Genomic DNA, 22,272 nt, shown 5'->3' on the forward strand with positions numbered 1-22,272 from the left:
AGAACTAAGGACGGCGAGGATAACTCTTCTGCACTTTTCTTCCGAGCTGAAGCTCTGAAGACCACACCTGCTTCTAGAAGCTTCTGTAAGCGCCCAACATTTAGATGGGACCTGGTTGCTAAAGAAGAAGGGAAAACACTCTCCCCCCCGCCCCGCCCCCCAGGACTGTGGACCCCAGCGAGAGAGGGGGCATTTCGTCCTGAACAAGCTTTCTGCAGAGCACAGGGCCGAGACGAAATGCAAGGTATTGACCAGTTTAAGACTCTCTCACCCACTCGGCGTTATCAACTCAGCCCTGCGTGCTTAACAGAACTTTGCCTGAAACTCCTCAGAGGCGACCCACCTCCTTCTCTTTCTGTGTCTCACCTTGGCCGCAGTATTTTTTTTTTTTAATGGCTCAGCAGTTTTACTGATGCCAGTCAGCTGCCTTCTCTCAGACTGTTCGCTATCAGCATATCTGGCCCCCACTGCTCATTCACCACTGAAAAGCACTCTCCACCCTCCGTGCAAACCCTGCCCTTGACAGCTGGTCTTTTTTGCCCTAATAGGACACACAGGAGATCCCTGGGGGACCAAGGAGCTGCTCTCCAGGGACGCTTCCAAGGGGTAGCGAGGCACGGGGGTGTCGAGGAGGAAAAAGCAGGAGCGGCTGGGAGTTGCTTGCTCTGTAAAAGTGAGCAGGAACTCGAAAGATGGGTCCTTATTGGCTTTTAAAAACATTTCTGGAGAACCCTCCCTCCTTTGCCCGACATCCAAAAGCAGAATGGAGGAATCTGTATCGCCACGAACCCAGGAAGGCTACATCGGTTATCTGCGTTAACGGGGAACCGACACCAAGGATGGGAATTGGGTAAGAGAATTATTCCCTTTCCAGTCCGACCTTTTTTTTTTTTTTTTTTTTTTTTTTAGTGATTTTTCTTTTCCCTGCATGTTCCGCCTCATCTTTTTCACTCCCCTCCAAACCTCTTCCAGATGCGCTCGTCTGACGGAATCCACATAAAACAAGAAACCAAAACAAAACAGCACAAGATCGAAAGCGTTTCCCCTTGTGATACAACCACTTCATGTGCAGAAAGGCGCTCACGTGACCCTGCCAACATGTGTTTTCTGTCTCAGATTTCCCTTGATAACAAAGGACATATTTTAAAAGGCGTGGCCCTAGGTATATTTGCCCAGGCAGGAATCCGAGAAGAGTTTGGGGATTTCGTGTGGTTTTAGGCTGGTCCCCGCAGGTGCTCAGCGCTATAGCCCTTGACGATGTTAAATGCCAATCAATAAAGTTAGGAACACTTTGGGTTAGGTTTGTAAGATATGATCTCATGCAGAGCTCACAGAACTGATTTAATATTCAGGAATTAACAGAGCTCATTCAATTCCAAATTTGGCAGCTCTGTGTGTTACATTACAGTGCTCTCTCTGTCCAGAGCTGGGCAGGGCTCGCTAAAGGGAATCTTTAGAGGAGTCTTTCATGATGTTCCAAGACTCAGAGGGAAGGACGGAGGCAGCGATGCGGGGGGGTGGGGGGGTGGGGGGGTTGCGCAATAGCCCTGCCCGGGGTCTGGATGTGATGGAGAGAGAAAACCGAAGGTCACTCAGAAAAGCCCATGGCAGCATCACTGTTAGAAACCACACTTCCCAATCTCAGCAAGTTTTAGGAAGCAGATGCTTGTATTGACACTCTCGTACAGACTCTAAAAGGAAAAGTTGCCACTGGCCATAAAAAAATGCCAGCATTGTATTCTGACGTCCTATGGAAGTGACTTTTGATCTTAAAAGTCTCCTCGAATATCCTGTTTTCCTAATCAAGAAAGCTTACGTTACTCTTTCATACACAATCAACCTCATTTCAAATTTCGAAGAAAAGGCAAATCATACTCTTTCGTTTCTAATCTTTTCCGGTAGCTGTTCCTTTCTCCTGCGAAATAAATGGACTCTGGTTTTCAGGTTACAGTTTTTTCCCCCTAAGACTGAGCAGTTTAAATGCTTACATGAAGCCTAGCACGGAAAGCACAGACTGGCGATGGCTAGAATTCAAATTGCCAGGGTCCTGCAGGTCTATGGTGACCAGACATTATACGCTAGAACGGGGAGGTGTTCTGTCTCCAGAAAAGCTGAAATAGAACAGAGTTGACATTTAACCTTGGTGTGTGTGTGTGGGGGGGGGAATCAATCTCATATGTATGTGGCCAGAACGGGTTCTGAAAGCCACAGGCTACCTTCATTTTTATGACCCTGTGAAGAGAACACATTTCAATTCCATCTTTGATTCTACAGGGAGCCAATGTCAAATATTTTAGCAACTCCGAATAGTCTGATTATGGCAATGATTGTCAGTTCAAAAACCTGGTTCATTTATTTCCCCTTCCAGCCTTACCCTCCGGGGGATGTTTGCAGATTTTGTATCAGTAGCTTGTGTCTCATCTGATCTAGCTGTACGTATCCTGCAAGTCAATAGAAAAAGAAGAAAGCTCGTATCATGTGGACCCTCCTAACTTCTTTGGAATACTTGCTCGCTACATGTTATTTTCACTTTTCTCAGAAGGAAATTCACGGGAAAAGTTAAAGTAACAACAACAACAACAACAACAACAACAAACCACAACTAAGACAGACGGTCTAACCACAGGAACATAGATAGCTGTTACTTACACTGCTTTCCAGTCCATCGTCATTGACAAATCATGGCTAAATAATCAAGTGCAGGATCCATGTTTTCACGTCTGTTAGTAAATAGCTCCTTGCAAATGTCTCTTGCAGGTCTGGGGCCATCTCAGGAGGAAGTAAGGCAGAGGGAAGGTAAAGGAGGAAAGGCTGGGAAATTCTGAAATCCATGGGGGTCTGGGAATGCTCAGGGCAGACCCTGGTGAAACATTCCTGTGATTCCAGCCTTAGGCTAAACCTCGATCCCGGCCTCCCTGAGCTCTCAGCCACCTTTCGGGTCCAGCTCAGCCCCTGCTGCCACATTGCATCCCCCTTCAAGTGCAGGGCATGGAAGGAAGAAGAACTCACGGGGTTCTGCCCATCGGCGCTCGCGAGCACGCTTCTCAGGGGAAGCCACACCAGTTTCTCTCTCTTGTCTGCTATCTCAGAGCGAGAGGGAGGGAAGAGCAGAGGCAGGCAGGGAGGGAGGGGGAGAGAGGCAGAGAGGCAGAGAAGAGAGGAGCTTCACTAATAGAGACCGGGAGAGAGAGAAACACTTGATGAAACTCCCATTAACCCACAGTAGCTTAGGAATTTTCTGAGCACGGCAGCCGCAAAACAGACGATCAAAATCCAGTGTTTAAAATCTTTAACCACAGATCCGTGTACACCCATGTGGTACAGACAAAGCCAACAGAACCAAGGTTCTGGATACGGGCGGGACTCCACAGGCAAGTACTTGCAGACGAAGTGATGCAGGCACGGGTCCCCACGAGAATAATACCTACGTGCATATATTTCAGTGGGAATGTCTAGTCTCGCGGTTTACACGTCTTAAAAGTATTCAAATGCTCTCGGGAATGGAAGTGCAAATCGGACAGCCGGGGCCCCTTGCCTCTGCTGTCCTCTCCAGTCGTGCCTTCCCCCGCGTTTGTGGGGTTCCTGTTTCTGTTCCCTCGCCTCACGAAGCCTTTGAAAAGAAGAGGGTAGAGAGGCGAGGCAGGGGGCTTTCAGGGTGACCCTGAACTTCGCATGCCACGCTCCACTGTTCGCGGCGGCAGAGCACAGAGCCAAGGCACGGCTCTTGCCCGAGGGAGGGGGTGGCACGGGGCAGGGACGCGAGGCACACCAAAGGGGGCACCGCCACAGCCCAGGGGCAGGTGGTGGCTTGCAAGGAGAAAGAAGTGACAGCCGAGGGGAGCCGAAGCAGGAAGCTAGAGGCAAGAAAGGCACAGATAAGGCACGCTGGAGGCGTGGCCATGACCGTGGCCGTGGCCAGCACAAGGCGATTCCTCCTGTTCCCGACAACCCTCCCCTCCATACCGTGTTTCTCTTAAGCGTGGTCCCAATCACCTGCATTAGAAATACCTGGTGACAGTGTGTCAGCGATGCGGGTCCTTGGACCCCACCCCAAAGGTGCTGACGGAACCCGTGGGACCAGACTCTGCATTTTAACAGGCTCCGCAGGCGATTCCGATGCGGGCAAAAGTTTCAGAAGACTGGCATCCTCGCCAGTGTTGAGTGAGGGGGTGAATGAATGAAAGCCTGAACGGGGCTCAAAGAGATGTTGACGGATCACCCGTGGGAACGCCGTGGGGTTGGAGCCAGGAGGGAGGATCCAAGAAGCAGAGTGCATGCTCAGAGGAAAGGCCGCTTTCCCAGCATGCCGTGCTTTCCAGCTCTGAGACGACATGAGCTGTCGCCTTGGCCTAGAACTCTCTTCTTCCCCAGCCAAGTTATCCACAGTCTCACCCCCTCAGAAGCCTGTCTCACTCTCCCAGGAGCCGCCAATGGTCCCAATCACATCTCGTCTGTATTCCTCTCTGCAAGCACCTTTATGTTGTAAGTATTTATCGGTCAGTCTTTCTGCCCTGTGAGATGATGACGTGCTATTTCATGTAAGCCACACGGTCTCTCGATCGTGCTACATCCCCAAATTCCGGATGCAAAGTAGGCACTCGCTGCACGCGCGTTAATTAAACAGTTGACTGTATCCTAAGAGTATTTCTTAACCTAGGTGGCTGGGACATAGGTGTTTGCTCCATTATTGGTCTTTAAACTGAGCACCTAGCTATGGTTCACATATTGTTTTGTATGCACAATACACTTAGCAACAAAGAAGAAATTTTAACTAAGTCGTAACATCTGGGATTTTGTCTAGAAAGCCAGGACTTCGTGGAGAAGGAATAGAAAAAAAAAAAAAAACTGCAAAGAGCCAACCTAAAAAACGAGGTTCAGGAGAGAAGACGCCAAGAAAATACCAGAGTGAAGCGAACTAGATGTGTGGTACTGTGGAAGGGGTTTTTGATAAACGGACATTTCTGGGGCTACCAAAAGGTGCCATATTTGTAGGCAAATGGTGGCAAAGGGATGTCCTGAACAGAGATGGGCTGCTTAAAGAGAGGGAAGGGCTTGCATTAACTCTCCTGGAGGAGGACCACCAAAATCAGCAGGAAAAGAAACATCCCCCGTTTACCTGACGTGGAGGAATCATAAATCAAAAGTTAGAAATCAGTCCCAGCAATAACGGGATAAATGCATGGACGGGATGGGGGAAGGGGTAAAGGAAGAGGTCCTGGCCAACACCCTTAACCTAAAGGGCATCTGGAGTTTTTAACATGTTTCATTTGGTACTGAGTCCCCTGTGAAGGACTGAAGAATCATGGCTCGGAAAAAGTCAGTCACTTGCCATTGGTCACACAGCTGATAAATTCCAGAACAAGATCTAGAATCCAAATCCTTCCGCACATACTCTGTTGCATTTCCCACCGTAACAAATGAAGCCCCAGCTGATGAACATGGTCACTGAACTTGGTGAAAAATGAAATGACGAATACCCTCAGGGTCCCACCTTGAAACACAAAGGAGAAGCCAACTTCAGGTCCGGGCTACTTGTCAAAACATTTGTTTGGCAAGCATCACGCTCAGTACTATTGAGTTTGGGATCCCAACCAGAAGTTTGGGGTGGCCTGGCAGGTGGCTGGGAAAGCTGTCACTGCCACCCTCCCCCGCCATCTCGTGTTCACCAGAACTCCTAGTGGCCATGTGCAGTGGACATGACGATGTGCCTTCTAGATCTTTCTTCAAGGGAGGTCTTGGTGCCCCCATTGTGTACCATTCTATGATGTTCCCACGGTCCTCAGAGGACACACAAAGAAGTAGAATAACAACACAGTTTTCCCACTGATTTGGGAAAACAAATGAGCTCGCATACAAAGACAAGAGAGATTAAGCAACAGATACCTTTACGGCTAAGTTCTAGTTTATTTAGATCGGGAGCTACCTAAACGATGATGGTATTGAGAACAGCTTTCCAGAGGACTCGCACAATTTATTAGTTTGTGGGTCTACAGGAAGGCTTTAAGGTGGTAAAATACAGGATAGAACTTTGAGTTCAAGGAAGCCAATTCCTTGCCTGTGGTTCACAGTGATCTCCTTCCTCGCCCCAAAACACAGCAAGCACTGTATGTGATTAAGGCTGCCTTGGGGGACATAAGAAAGTAGGCCCTACTGTCCGCAGCAGGCCTAAGAGAGTAGTTTCCTTTCCCTCTTACAAGAAAACACTGTCTCAACTAATGGTTAAAGAAATCTAAGCAGCTAAAACTCCAGTGACACATTTTGCATTAAAATGTATATGTTCATATGCAAGGGAGGTTTAATGGTAACCAAATCGTTACAAATAATGAAAAGAACTCTAAAAGAATCATACCTAAATTACCTGTGAATTTCCCTGTGGGACGTATCCAACGTATGAAAATCCTTAATCGTCTAACGACGCCAAGATTAAAACGAATCATGCGTATTCTGACAACGTAGAGATGGTTAAAAAGCCCCCCCCCCCCCCGCCCCATTCCACACATTTTATGAATGTTTCCATTTGGTCATGAGTTTCAGGATCCCTGCTATTCAGAAAAGGAAGTTTGACGGAAGGCATGAAGGGACATCATATGAGACCTGTACATAGTGCCCTGCATGCAACCCTTTGTATCATCAAGACTTCAACTGCCCACCCATACGGATCCCAAATATGCTAATGAGAAAACGGTGCCCCTGTCACTTCGGAGCGGTCAGGCATGGTGGGAGCCCACTAGAGCTTGCCTGTGTGCGTGTGTGTGTGTTTTAAATAACACCGTGTTCAGGGCGCCTGGGTGGCGCAGTCGGTTAAGCGTCCGACTTCAGCCAGGTCACGATCTCGCGGTCCGTGAGTTCGAGCCCCACGTCAGGCTCTGGGCTGATGGCTCAGAGCCTGGAGCCTGTTTCCAATTCTGTGTCTCCCTCTCTCTATGCCCCTCCCCCGTTCATGCTCTGTCTCTCTCTGTCCCAAAAATAAATAAACGTTGAAAAAAAAAATTTAAATAACACCGTGTTTTATTGCTACATTTTCCACGGTGAACTCATTATGCAGTTAGGCTTATAGTAGGAAGTTAAGGATTTAAGATTCTTAGTTGAACAGATTCTTTCACAGACTGCTATCGTCTGGTCCTCCCGGTTTTCCAAGGCTGGTTATGAGAGGGGATAACGCCGACCAGCGCTACAATTATATCTGAGAAGACGGGGAAGGGAAAAATCAGAGGGAGAGTGTAAAGTGGACGGGAAGGCAGATGGAGAGGTTGCAGACGCCCCAGAGTGGGGGCCACCTGTGCCCCGAGGAGGGGGAGCGAGCGATGGGTGGGTGTAAGCCCCACCCCCGCACAGGACTGGGCCCCAGCCCCCTCTCTTTCCACAGCGGAGACAATGACCTCCTGCCCTGCCCTCACGAGCCCTGTTCAAGCAGCATGCACAGAAGACATGACAGCTCTTGATGGCTTGAGAACTGGCATTTCATTAAAAGCCATACCCTGGAGGTATAAGAAATTGGCCAGAGCAGGACCGGGTTCCCGTCCTTCGGAAGCACCTGCACTGGCCGCACCAGGGCACTAAAGAGAGGTGTGCCCCGTGGATCCCCTCCAGAGAGCTTTGGACAATGCCTCTGGCCAATGCCTGGGATGAGCCCAGGTGGAGCCATGTTGTGCCCGATCCCAAAGCCTAGCTGGGCTGGCTCTGGAAAACAACGAAAGCCTCGCAGAGAACGACATTCAAACCTTCGTAAGGCAGCCACCCCACAGCAATAAGCAAGAATAAAACTCCTCCGTTCTAGCTCCAAATCCATTAGTCCATCCAAGGGTTGAAACACCCCTGTCACCATCAAGCTCCCTTTCACAATGACAATCACTCTTCAGACACGTGGTGCTCTGATGTCCTTGATCTTCAGTCTGGCGGACTTAAGAGAGAATTTTTATCCCTCTCAAAAGAACTGAGGAATTCTCTCCATAGAACACATTTCAGAGATCTTTTGTTGAAAATAGTCAGAACATCAAACATTTTTTTTAAATAAAAGGTCAAATAGTTCTAATATTTAGTTAGATCTGTGTGGGGGGGGGGGGGGGGGCGGGGAAGGAAGCGCTTTCAAGAAAGTAAATGCCGAATTTGGGAAAAGCCCGTATCTTAAAAACTTTTCGACATGTGGTACATAGAGGGTGGTGGGCACTACCCAAAAGGAACATGAAAATCTTGGCATTTTGAAAAAAAAAAATCTTGGCATTTTGTATAAATTAGAAGTTTAATTCATAACACGTATGACCAAACAGACACAAAATCTTTGTTAATTAGGGGTACTCATGAGGAAAAGCGAGACATGGAAATCTAGATATAATTTGTTTTAATGTTTATTTATTTTGAGAGAAAGAGAGAGAGAGAGAGAGAGAGAGAGAGAGAGAGTGAGCAGGGGGCGGGGTGGGGGGAAGACAGAGGATCCAAAGTGGGCTCAGTGCTGACAGCAGAGAGCGCCATGCGGGGCTCGAACCCAAGAACCGTGAGACCATGACCTGAGCCGAAGTCGGGTGCTTAACCAACTGAGCCACCCAGGCGCCTGAATGTAATTTTTAAAAGACAAATTAGGAAAACGAATTTATAGTTCAAAAAAGAGCTCACCCTTAAGGTTCTGTCCTAGTTATAGGTAAGTTTTCAGGGAGATCCCGTCCTACTCGTGGGATGGTTGTCCACATTAACAACCATTATTTTCATTCATTCATTCATTCATTCATTCATTCATTCAATCAAATATGTATAGAGTGCCTAGAGGAGGACAAACCTAGTTTTGATCTTCACTAAACCAGTCATGGTTTTCCAGAACAATTGTTGCTTCTTTTTCTCCCCCATGTTTATTTATTTTTGAGAGAAAGAGTTTGAGTGGGGGAGGGCCAGAGAGAGAGGGAGACACAGAACCCAAAGCAGGCTCCAGGCTCTGATACATAAGCACAGAGCCCAACGCAGGGCTCGAACTCCCAAACCACAAGATCATGACCCGAGCCGATCAACCGACTGAGTCACGCAGGCGCCCCCTTGCTTCTTCTTTTAAACACAACCGTCTCTCATTTCAACTTCTTCTCAGAAAGATCGAAGAAAGTATATGTGTTTTATCTAGTTTTTCATTAAATTTTCAGTCTCTAGTGGGAAGATACCGTACTATAATGACCTTTGTTATCAGTAGTTATAAAACAATAAGCAAAATGACTTTCTTATCAGAAAAGGAGGTTCTGGTTATCTATCCTGGGCCTGGGGTTTGTCTTATCTGAAGTGCACACTACCTTGCCTGGTTTATATGTTGACTTTGGATAGTCAATGGGCCAAATTCTCAAAGAGTTTTATAGATGTACAGCTGGCATCTTATGAATGCACAGCAGGGCAGTGGTTACCAAAATATGAGGGAAGCACTATGTATGCATAATGAAGCAATTGCCTAGTTCTAAAGACAGAAGTGTAGCATAGCCAAATTTAGTAAAAGGCTCAACAGTCCTCCATCTGTGTGTTGATAAAGGAATTGAATTATTTTGGACCACGACACGCCTCTAACTATGTGGCTAGTCTTAGCAAAATTGGAATTGTTCACGCTTCAGGTCCCAAAGTCTAATTTTGATACGGATTCTAACTACCAGCCCAGGACAGAAATTACCCCACATTTAAAAAGTGCTCTACAGATAAAAATGAATCTCCATGATACCTTTGTTTGCTAAGGCAGGACTCTCACCTCTTTTTAGATGTAAGAGAAAGAAAAAATTCACTCCACTTGCTTTTGTAAAGTTATATAACAACAGGTGACAAAGAACTCTAGCCTCAAAATAATCCAGGTTTGGGGCGCCTGGGTGGCTCAGTCGGTTGAGCGGCTGACTTCAGCTCCAGTCATGATCTCATGGTTTGTGGGTTCGAGTTCTGCGTCAGGCTCTGTGCTGACAGATCAGAGGCTGCAACCTGCTTCCGATTCTGTGTCTCCCTCTCTCTCTGCCCCTCCCCTGCTGGCACTCTGCCTCTCTCTCTCTCTCACAAATAAATAAACACTTCAAAAAAAATTTTAAGTGCTTTTCAGGCACATCACTCTTAATGTCTAACTTCATAATTAGGCAGCTCCCAATCCCTCTCCAGTGTTTTGCCTCCACGGGGCCACGTAGCTCATCCTTCCTCTAGGAAGATCTCTGAGTGACTTGGCCTTGCCAGCCTGCCCTTCATCACTAAGTCCTAGGCTCAATACGAAGATTCCTCTCTGGTCGCCATGGGACAGAGGCAGCATTTTAGCTCCAGAAGTTAGGAGATGGGGCTGTTGAGGAAATGAATTTCACCTTCAACCTCACCCTGATGCTTGTGTAAGTTACAAGTCAATTAATTCACCCCATTCTTATTCAGCACCTTGCCAACCCGAGGTCCCCTTCTCAGCTCCTTGGAGGTTTTCCTCCCATTCAGTGTGACTTCCCAAGTGGGCCAGGAGCCAGCCCCTGCCCTGGCCAAGTTTGAGGGCTACACAAGCTACCTTGTCTTGGATGTCCGTCTGAGAATTTGGAAGGAACTCTAAGTCAGTTTTTGACAAGTTATTGGCAAAAGTTGAAAGAGTACCCGCCAAATTGCTTTAGGCACTAAGCGTGTTAACAGGTATTACACCCGGTGTTATTGATATGTTACTTACAACAAGCCCAGTTTCCAACCTATTGTTTGAGTTATATAGTGTTACAGGTTTTGCACTTTGTGAAGTATTATATTTTTTCTAACTCAGAAAACTGTGCATGAGTGTTAAAGAACTGGTCCTCACAGATGAAATGTATTTATTGTTGCAAGTGAGTCTTTTTTATTATTTTTTAAAGTTTATTTATTTTGAGAGAGAGAGAGAGAGAGAGCGAGCACAGGCAGGGGAGGGGCAGAGAGAGAGGGAGGGACGGAGGGAGAGAGAGAGAGAGAGAGAGAGAGAGAGAGAGAGAGAGAGAAAATCCTAAGCAGGCTCTGCAATGTCAAGGAGTCCAAAGTGGGGCTCGAACTCGCTAACCGTGAGATGACCTGAGCCAAAATCAAGAGTCAGATGCTTAACCGACTGAGCCACCTAGGCACCCATTTTTTATTTTATTTTGAGATGGGGCAGGGAGGGAGAGAGGGAGAGAGAGAGAATCCCAAGCAGGTCCCATGCTATTCAGCACAGAGCCTGATGCGGGGCTCGATCACATGAACTGTGAGATCATGACCTGAGCCAAAATAACGAGGCAGATGCTTGACCAATGGAGCCACCCAGGGGACCCGCAAGCGAGTCCTATTTAGGAATCAGGATGGGGGCTACGTGATCAGCACTCTTGCTTCAAAGCAGATCAGCCCTTTATAAAGCTGAAGGCTGAGGCAAGTGTCGCGCCCAGGACTCAGCCAGTCAGGCTCGTAGGCGTGAGGTCAGGGCCCTGCTTTTTCAGTTCTCCAAGGTAAGTCAACAACCCCATTCTAAGGAATCTCAGAACTGGAAGGGATGCCCCAAAGCTCTGCTCCGGGGCTCACAGAATGGATGTCTAAGTCACGGTAGTTCTATAAACTGCCAGTGTTCTTGGCAAGAGTTGGGGCGGTCTACGTTCTCATGAATGACAATCAGCTTCCCAGCCTGAAACAAAGTATGCGTTGGAAAGTCAGAGAGGGGGGAGGAAAGTAATTTTCCTGCCAAGGACAAGCCTCGGGGGACTCTTGCTGGGGGTGGGGGGGAGGGCAGAATATCCCCCTTGGGAAAATACCTCTTCCTACGTTCCCCACCATGTGCTACCCTGCATCCAATATTCGGCACTTTACTGGGCACCAGGCCTACCAGCCTGAACACCACAAGCAAAACCCCACCAAAACAAGGCATCTGTCCAGTTTTCCACCCCTTTAGGACCAGGGCATCAACTGGTGAATCTGAAAGGCATGTGCACTAATAAGCTATTTCCAAGAAACATGTGATTTCTGAAGCCGTGCCGTAGTTTGGGGCCCCCCTGGCCCCCTTAATTCGCTCACAAGCAGAGAATGAGAACATCCGTGGGTGGAAACTTTGCGGGTCACTACAATTATAAACGCAGCTGTTACCTAGTCATCTATGGGTCAGCTGCGTGCCTCCGGCAATTCAGCCAAGCTTACCTGTCCTGGAAAAATAAAATCAGAAGGTAATTTCTACCTTACTTCCCGTGGAACGTAGTAGGAAAAAATCAGTATGAGGCAGGATCTCTGCGTTTCCCCCTGAGGGTCCCCCGGGTAGCTGAGTCGGTTAAGTGTCCGACTTCAGCTTGTATCATGATCTCAAGGTCTGTGAGTTTGAGCCCCACATCGGGCTCTGTGCTGACAGCTCCGCGCCTGGAGCCTACTTCTGATCCTGTGTCTCCCTCTCTCTGTCCTTCCCCTGCTCACATTCTGTCTCTTTCTCTCTCTCTCTCTCAAAAATACAGAAACGTTAAAAAAATTTTTTTTATTCACCATATAGCCTTTGCTATATACCCAGTCTATCTGGGCTGAATTACCCAACCTCTTCATACTCTGATGATGTTGGATTAATCTAGAGTCTATCTATGAAGTGTTGTGTCCTCTCCAAGAATGGAACCCTTCTCCCATAGATACACACACACACACACACACACACACACACTCCCCGATGCTGATGCAAGGGGAGAAGAGTGTGCACAGGTAAGCCAGGGAGAGAGCTGGGGGAGAAATTAATTTTGCTCCTGCCCCCTCCGCTGATGCCCTCAGACTCTGCACCACGGAAACACAGGGCCAAGCGGCCACGGGTAGGACTAACTCTTCTCACGAGCAGCCTATAATGGCACCTATTCAATTACTGAACATTCCAGGCTGCAAGAAAGTCAAAAACTAATGACTGTATCATCAAGAGGAAGAAAACCTGGCCATCGGCACAGATTTCAGGAAGCCCAGCACACATGACCATGCTATTAGCTACAGCTTTAAGAAGTCGCCGCCCATCCACATGCACCCAGAGAAAGAACACGGCCACATTTCCTTCCGCGGTCGCTGTGGATACATAGTTTTCAGTTATGGCTGAAAACTCACCAATGCCATTTTCAGTATATTCTCCCTGCACCCAGCTGCCTGGCAAGTGAAGGTTTTTTTTTTTTTTTTTGCGGGTGGAGTAGATGATAATATCCCACTAGCTTCTAATTAAGCAAATGGAGCCAGCAGTGATAACCTTCACATCCAGGCTGACTCATCATTTGGGTTGGCCCTGAGGTCTCTGATTCAATTTCCAGCCTCTCTGATCACACTACAGCAATCAGGGGAGAATATTAAACTCTAAAATGTGGCAGACCAGGTTCTCACCCCTCTACTCCCTCTGCCCCCAAATGGAAAAGCAATACACAGGGAAGACGATGGCAATTGGACGGATAATAAATGATGCCTGAATGTTGAGAAATCACATGGAAATTATGCACGTATCATTTTTTTTAGATGGATGAATATAATGTGATGGGATAAGTGTGTTTTCAGGATGGCTTCATCGAGGCATTGCTTTGTATTTAATAATTGGAAATCTTACCTAAAGCACTAGTTTTATTCTTGTTACATTGTTACATTTAAAAGTCATACATAGTGTGATATATATATGGGTTAGCACTGTTTTATACCATAGGGACAGTTACTTAACATTTAAAATGCCTTAATCAGGAATACATATTTCAGGGATGGTTGGTTAGTTAGATGTTGAATTTTCCTTATTGAATTTCAAACTATTGTCTAATTTCCGCTGAGATTTCTTCTTTAGCCCGTGGGTTATTTATAGTAGACGGCTTCATTTCCAAACATTTGGGGATTTTCTATTTTCTTGGTCACTGATTTCTAGCTGAATCTTTCTTTGGTCAAAAACTTAATGAATTTGGGCCTTTGAAATCTGTTGAGACTTCCTTTATAAAGAGCCAGCATATGGTAAATTTTGGTAACTCGGAAAAAACCGTACTATGTCACTGTTCAGTCCAGTGACCTAGGTGGATTAATTAGGTAAAATGAATTAGCAGTGTTGTTCAGATCTTATATATCCTTATTGAATTTTTTTGTCTGCCTGATCTATCGGTTCTTGAGAGAGGGGTGGTGCGAAAGGTCCCCACTATGATTATGGATTGGTTTATTTATCCTTTTAATTCCATCAACTTTTGCTTCCTCATTTGGGGCTCTGTTATTAGACATGTACAAATTTAAAATTGTTATAACTTCCTTGTGGATTGACCTTTTAATTTTTACAAAATGTCCCTATTTATCTATTTAAGTTTACTTATTTTGAGAGAGGGCACGCACACACATGCACGAGCATGAGTGGGGGAGGGGCAGAGAGAGAGGGAGAGAGAGAGAGAGAGAGAGAGAGAGAGAGAGAGAGAGAGAGAATCCCAAACAGGCTCGGCACTGTCAGTGTGGGTTTCCATCTCACGAACCATGAGATCGTGACCTGAGCCTAAATCAAGAACCAAATGCTTAACCAACTGAGCCACCCAGGAGCCCCTCCCTACTTATCTTTAATGATGATTCTTCCTTTAAACTTTACTTTCTCTGATATTAGTATAACTACACCAGCTTATTTTGTTTGCTTTTTACAAAGTGTATCTTTCCCCATTTTTTCATTTTTAAAAGAAAGTATTTTTCTTTGTGTACTTATACTTAAGGAGCCTCTCTCATAAGCAGTACAGTTAGACTCTGGGTTTTCATTTTATTTTATTTTATTTTTTTAATTTTTTTTTTTTACGTTTATTTTTGAGACAGAGAGAGACAGAGCATGAACGGGGGAGGGGCAGACAGAGAGGGAGACACAGAACCGGAAGCAGGCTCCAGACTCTGAGCCATCAGCCCAGAGCCCAACGCGGGGCTCGAACTCATGGTCTGTGAGATCATGACCTGAGCTGAAGTCGGACGCTGAACTGACCAAGCTACCCAGGCGCCCCAGGTTTTTATTTTTTTTAATACAGTACGACAATAATTATCTTTTAGTTGGAGTATTTACTCAGTTTCCATTTAGTTCAATTTCTGACATGTATGGGTTTATAGCTACCATCTCCGAATTGTTTTCTATTGGTCCACATATGCGTGTTCCCTTTTATTGGCTTTCTTGTTCTTTTAGATTGACCAATAACTTTACATTGTACTCCCCCTTCTATGTATTATTTTACTACTCTAGAGATCACAATATGTGTCTTTGACTTAATAGTCTAGTAAAATTACAACTTTTAATATTCCTGGACGTTGCTATGACCTCATAACGCTTTAACTCCATTTACACCTCCTCCACTTTTTGTATTATTTTGGTCATACGGTTAATTCTACATGTATTTTAGAGCCCACACGACCTTATTTTTCTTGATTTGTGACCAGTATTCACTTATATTTGCCCATATATTTTTCTCAACATTTTATTTTGAAATGAGATTTTTCAAAAATAAAATCTGAAGAATTATACAGTGAATACCCATGTAATCCTCATCTAGATTCTAGAATTCATATTTTCTATATTTGCTTTATCACATATCTGTCTCTCCCTCTAGCTAGTCACCAATCCATTACATATATTTTTAATATACATCAGCTTAACCACACATTTAGCTTCTCTGTCACTCTTCATTTTTTTCCTGCCTTGCTGGGATCATTTTCTTTCTATTTGTATAAATATGTTCAGTATTTCTTTTAATGCTAGTCTACTGATGATGAATTCTTTAATTTTTGTCTTAATTTTTTTACATTTATTTATTTTTGAGAGACAGAGAGAGACAGAGCACAAGCACGGGAGGGACAGACAGAGAAGGAGACACAGAATCTGAAGCAGGCTCCAGGCTCCGAGCTGCCAGCACAGAGCCTGACGCAGGGCTCAAACCCACGAACTATGACATCATGATGTGAGCCGAAGTCAGACACTTGGCCGACTGAGCCACCCAGGCGCCCCTAATTTTTGTCTTGAAATATCTTCATTTCAATTTAACTTTTGACAAATATTTTTGCCAGATTTATAAAGCTTTCAGTTGGCAGTTACATTCTGTCGACATAGTAATATGACATTCCATTGTCTTCTCGTATCCATTGCTTCTGTTGAGAAGTGAGCTGTAAGTCTTAACGTTGCTCCTTTGAGTCTCATGATTTTTTTTTTTTTTCCTAGCTGTTTTCACAATTTTTGTCTTTGGTTTGGGTTTTCAGAGGTGTTCAGATTGTGCTCTGTTGTGATTTTCTCTGTATGTATCTGGTGGAGGCATGCAGGGCCTCTTGAATCATGTTTTGACATCTTCGATCCTTTTCAGAAAATAATTGCTCCTGCCTCATTCCTTCTTCCCTTGTTCTGGGACTCCAATTACATGTTGTTACATAGACTAACATTTGTTACATGCTATTTTCTGTATTCTTATCATTTTTTATCTCTACTTATCCACCTGGAGATATCTTCCACTGATCTGTCTTCCATTTCACTTACTCTTTCTTGTAATGCATCTGATCTGAAGTTAAATATATCTGTTGAGTTCTTAGTGTGATGTGCATTATTTTGTGTTTTAGCTTTTTATTTGTATTATTTTTTTAATGTTTACTTATTTTTGAGAGAGAGAGAGACAAAGCACAAGCAGGGGAGGGGCAGACAGGGAGGGAGGCACAGAACCCAAAGCAGGCTCCAGGCTCTGAGCTGTCGAGATGCTAGATCATGACCTGAGCCAAAGCTCAAATGACTGAGCCACCCAGGCATCCCTTATTTTGTTTTTTAAATTCATGAATTCTCAATTTGTTTTTTACAAATTCCAGCATTCTAGAGAAATTCTTCATCGTGTTATGTTTCCTTCACCACATTACTTCATAGTCTATGTCTATATCGCCATAATTGGGTCATTCATGGGTCTTTTTCCATTACCGATTTTGTTTCTCTTGGATCTATTTTCTGGTGTGCCTAGTAATTTTTGATTGAAAATAATTATGAAAATACTACCTTCCTTTAGCAATGGTTCACCTTACCCTCTGGTAGGCAGCCTGAATGGGGGTGATCACCATAATCCAATCAAAGACTTGCTGAGTTTTTGTATGGTGTGGTCTACTTTGGGTTTACCTCTACTCCCAGGGTGTAGGTCACCACAATCCCCATTGGGTATTTACTGGAGTCTCTTTTCCTAGGTGGGTTTTGAATGCCAGCAATTTTTACACTATGATACTAAAAACTCCACTCTTCTTTTCAACACCTCTTTGCATAGCAACTTGGTTTCTTGTTCTGCACAGTAATATTTAGCAAATGCTTCAAAGAGGAAAACTACCGGAATACCTAGTTTACTTTTCTGTGCCTTCCTTCTCTCGGTCGATCTTGACCTCTCAAGTCCTGCCTACTTTGGCAGCCCTGAACTCAAAGTTTTGCCTCTTCAGGCCCATGATAATGCCAGAGGTCTGCTTCATTCTCAGCAGATGACCCAAGAGAGAAAAGCATCTTCTCAACTCTCTGTAGTTCTCTTCTCTCTCACATCTTAGTTATTCAAGTCTTATTGCCTTGGCTGCCCACTGAGACAACCCTGGCTCAGTGGGGGCCTCCATTATCTGTCATTAGCTGAGGCCAGACTCTGTTCTGGCTCTGTTCTGATTGGTCAGTGCCTAAGCCAGTCCAAGTTATCATCAGAAAGACTCCAACTGAAGGTCACACTCCAGATGCAGTCACTACAATTGCTTTGACTATCTTTATTACTGGTCAGCAGCAAAGGTGTTGTTAATTTGAATAACGCAAGTTTAGAAATGATTGTTCTTTGACAAAATGATTGTGTTCAAGATATGTGGACTTGCTAGAAATACTGAATAGCACCCTTGCTCTTGTACAAACAGTACATAAGAATCTAGCAAGCCCAATTAGGCTATGGTTTAGAACCCTGATTGGTTCATTGTTCAGATGATTGCAGGATTTTTTTTTTGCCTGACTTTAACTAAATGATGATGTAAATTATGCCACTAGCACCCGACTCCAGTGTATCCTTCACGCAAGGTACTGTGGGAGGATATGCCTAAAAGGACAGAGATGTAGCTCTTCCTTAAGTTTCAAAACAGATCATATAACTTGTTCTGCCAGCTTGCTAATACACGTTTCTAACTATGGCTGAATTTGGATTAAGGCTTACATTCTTCAGTAATACTACCTGGAAACAAGGTTTTGTGGCAGAAAACCTATATCCCTACCTTGAACTATGGGAGGCTAACAGTATCGACCCAAAATAATGACAGATAGCCAAACTGGCTGATGTCAGTTTGAAAAATGTCCTTTGCTTCACAGTTCTGTGCAAAATTTTAGTGGCCAGGATGGCCTTATCCTCTGTCCTGCCTTTCCACCTGTGTTTCCTCTAAAAATATGGTGAACCATTGTAATCCTGGCTTTTTCTTGGCCCTCTTATTAGTTCTAGCTGCACACAAAAAGGAACTAAGGTTGCTAGAAGGTCTTCCTAAACTTGACAGGTGAACACTGCATTCAGGAGAATTGAATTCTTCCCTCTCCATCAGAAGAAAGCCTAAAAGGCTCTAGATACCATCTTAGGCCAAGAGAACGTTAGAGGACCTGAGCTTCAGTGAAACACCCAAAGAACCAAAGAGGCCACCAAAGTGACGTTTCTGACAACAGCAGAGGGTTTGAACTACGCCCTCGGAAGGAGCAGACCCAGCACACAGCCCTCATCCTCAGGGGGCTCAGTGGGAGGGGCCTCAAGGTGCAGAGTGAAACACCAGACATCAGGAAGGTCCTGGGCACAGAGTTTCATGGAATTCTCAAACTTGGCAGGAACTTAGAGATTTTCTGGTTCACTATCTCTACTTTATTATCAGGAAAACAGGTCAAAGGAAATTTGGTCACTTAGCTAAAGTTATACAGGACGTAAGGCCTGATCCAGAATTCATCTCACAAGATTTTTTTTTTTTAATTTTTTTTTCAAGATTTTTAATCCATTGTCCTATTTAGGGCACCTTGTTTTCTGTCCTCCATAAGGAGCTCCTAGAGGCGAGGCTCTTGCTCAGGTGATAGAACATTCTCTGGGCTTACTTTTATGACCTAGCCAAGGTTATGCCACCATAATGCTGCATCGGGCATAGGACTTTTAGGTTACCTGTGTCTGCCCAGCTGTCTGGGACAGAAGCAGAGGGCCCCAGACAAAGAAAATAGAAGCTTTTACATCAGAAGAGCAGGAAACAATTGCAGTCAGTAATGTGGGCTACATGTAACTCTGAAATATCACTATATAGTTCTTTTCTTTCCAGAAGAGAAATAAGAAAACACCAATGTCAGCAAGACAAAGCCACTTATACATTGGCCTTGACCTAAATTTTTTAGGTCTTTACATCTCTGGTTGAAATTCATTTCATTCTTTGGATAATTTTGGCAGGGAATAAGTACTCTGTCTCGAAAGAAAGAATCAACAAAATTAAATCTGTTCAGTGATTTCTCATGGGACAAATGCCAATCTAAGCAAAACATGAAGAAGGAAAAAATTCTTCATTATGGAAGAGGTGGATATGGGTTTGAAATTTCTACAAAAAAAAGGAATTATGATGATCTGATATACTTTGTAGCCAGGAAGCTAATATTACAGGTATTTCAAAACACCATTTATTTCTCTCTTTTTATTTCCCCAGCCACAATTAGAGTTAACCATGCATTTCACAAACAGGGAAATCACAGAATACTTAGGATTCTTGATAGAAAGGTTCACATACAGCAATGAATGACTCTCAGATAGTCTCAGATATTTTCATCGTAACGTAACATTTCCCAAGGATGCAACATTGAGGGAGAAAACAAACCTAAGAGCAGAATTCATGGAAAATGGATGATGCTTTTGATAAGACACCAGCTTGAAGCTTCTTACATTTTATTAGCACATAGCCCACCGACGGGCAAGAGATGCAAATATCACCTGTGTAATGAAAAGGCACTCTGCGGAAGCCCGGATGGCCTGTGGTCCACACAGAAGTCCCTTGGGGATAGTTTGGGAATAATCCAATATGGCAATGGCAACTCTGATTTCATCTTTCGTCTGTCCTGGATCTCCCCATCGTGGACGTGACAGAGCGGTCACCAGCAGCATGGTTTCCTGCCACGCTCAATACTCAAGGTAGAGGCTAAGATTGCATTATACTGGGCCAGGGCACTGAACGTGATTTACTCTTCCAGGTAGTGAAACAATTTCACATACAGCAGTCCAGTTATTATAGCACGGGCTCTGGATGGATGAGGTTTACACGCAGCTCCATTGTTTATTAGCAAGCTGTTCTCGCTTGTGTTACTTAACCTCCCTGACCCTCTGTCTCTTCCTTCTGCAAAACAGAGAGAACAACAGTATCTACCTCAAAATGTTTCTGTAATAATTAAACCAGTTGATTAGTACGAAGTTCTTAACCAAGTGCCAGGCGTATTGTAAGCGCTCAATGATCGTTAGCTGTTATTAGTTGCAACGGAATAATACAAATATCATTAGCAGTGTCTAAAGAGACAGCGTTCTGGTCGGTATTAAACGAAGCCACGTGGTGCTATCCCATGACACCCTCTAAACAGCAGATTTGTTTCTTCCTCCTGATACTTCTGAACATGACGTAAGCACATCCCAAAGAGGAATTAGAAGTGGAAACGTTTTTGAAAAACCGCAAACATGGCAAGCGCTAAAATTAAACCTTTCAGGAGGGACGCGACGCTGTGTTTAACAGATGTCCTGAACCTGACCGTCTCGGAATGCCAGTCTGAGATCACGCGTGCACGCTCTCCTAGAGTCACGTCAGCCCATCGTGTGGCTCGACACCTCTTAGATTTCTACCCCAGGACTTGGTCACAGATGGCACAATTTTAAAAGGAAATGAGCCATCGGGTTGACTTCCATGAGATAGGGAGATCTTTCCCACAGGTGATCGTGAGTGCAGTCCAGGTTTATTCACAGTTGAAATGCAACTGTGATTTCTCAAGACCTGCCTTCCCTTATCTGCTCTTAAGGGTCGAACAGCATGCATCCGTCCCCCTTAGCTTGTGTTTCCAGAAGTCGGTCCAAGGAAATGCCTAGGATTCAGAAGGGCTGCTTGGTGATAGATGTGTGCCTGTGATCAGTAAAGAGGCTTTCCCTACATCCCCAGGGAAGAGGTCTAGCTTCCAGAATGCAGGTGCGGGACTAGTGGTTCCATGCCTGGCAGTGACCTTGCAGGAGATGGGAATCTGCTTTCCTGTCCAGGACTCACTGCCAGGGGCTCTAGGACGGGAGCCTTGGTCCTCTGAGATGGGGGGGGAACACAGGTTTGCAGATAAACTGCACAAGGTGTAAGAGTCACGGGACGAGCTTTGATCTCCCAGCACCCTTTGCACCTCCCAGCTGCAAACCCAGCCTGCGGCACCGAGAACCCAGGCTGGGTGCCTCTGTAATTAAGGACTCACTAAATCAGCCTCTCAGAGATCGGCACTCTGATGTTCGTGTCTGAAACACAAGTGAGCACCACTCCAGGGCCCTGGGATAATTATAATAATCTTCTCCAAGCTCGAATGCGTCACTTGCCCACGAGTCTCCATTACAGCCCAGACCTGGGTCTTCCATTCGTCAGTGGAAGGAGGAAGCGGGGGCTGGAGCGGAGAAGCAGCCGATCTGTGGTTCACATCTAACCCTAGGGGTGGTGGCCAGACCCGGCGTGCCCTGCTCCAAGGCCCAGCTGTGTGGCGCTGCTCAGACATGATGTGACCCGCCTCGGCCAGCCCCTCTCCAGCCGTCACATCCTCTGAGATGATCCACACCCCCCACCCCTGGGAGGAGGACGTACCAAGCATGTATCAGTCCTGCTCAGCCTGTGTTTCAATAAGTTTGTCCAAGGAAATGCCTGAAATTCAGAAGGATGCCTTGTGATGGACATATTTCTTTTAAAAAAAATTTTTTTTAATGTTTATTTATTTTTGACAGAGAGAGAGAGAGAGAGAGAGAGAGAGAGACAGAACATGAGCGGGGGAGAGGCAGAGAGAGAGGGAGACACAGAATCCGAAGCAGGCTCCAGGCTCCGAGCCGTCCGCACAGAGCCCGACGCGGGGCTCAAACCCATGAACCGCGAGATCATGACCTGAACCGAAGTCAGACACTTAACCGACTGAGCCACCCAGGCACGCCGGTTAGAGGCTTTTTAAAAAACCAAGTGAGCCTAAAAGTTGCCACCACAGCACGGAAGAGAGAAGGCACGGTACCAATGGAAAGTTCTAGTGCTTTGAGGAGAAACAAACATCCAATTTAAAACTATGGGTTAGAAGAGAGAGTCTGGGCCTCAGGACCTCTGACTTCCTTTTCTGTAGTTCTCGGCCGTCGAGGACAAGGAGTGTGGGAAAGAAACAGGCTT

At 45.3% G+C, this 22,272-nt stretch overlaps 1 protein-coding gene across 2 annotated transcripts in view; it reads right to left on the reverse strand.

Annotated features, from left to right (window-relative positions):
* Nucleotides 1–22,272, reverse strand: part of KIF26B (kinesin family member 26B) — a 472,500-nt gene that overhangs the window by 171,806 nt on the left and 278,422 nt on the right. The window contains exon 1 of one of the 2 annotated variants that reach the window (XM_043569395.1): nt 2,650–3,483. The exons of the other annotated variant lie outside the window; for it this stretch is intronic. Coding sequence (XP_043425330.1) covers nt 2,650–2,672 — 23 coding nt within the window. The 5' untranslated portion in view covers nt 2,673–3,483. Of the gene's footprint in view, nt 1–2,649; nt 3,484–22,272 lie in introns of those variants that run through there. 2 annotated transcript variants of the gene reach the window in all.

Source organism: Prionailurus bengalensis, chromosome E4 (genome assembly GCF_016509475.1).
Source record: "Prionailurus bengalensis isolate Pbe53 chromosome E4, Fcat_Pben_1.1_paternal_pri, whole genome shotgun sequence".
In the NCBI taxonomy this organism is placed as follows: Eukaryota; Metazoa; Chordata; class Mammalia; order Carnivora; family Felidae; genus Prionailurus; species Prionailurus bengalensis.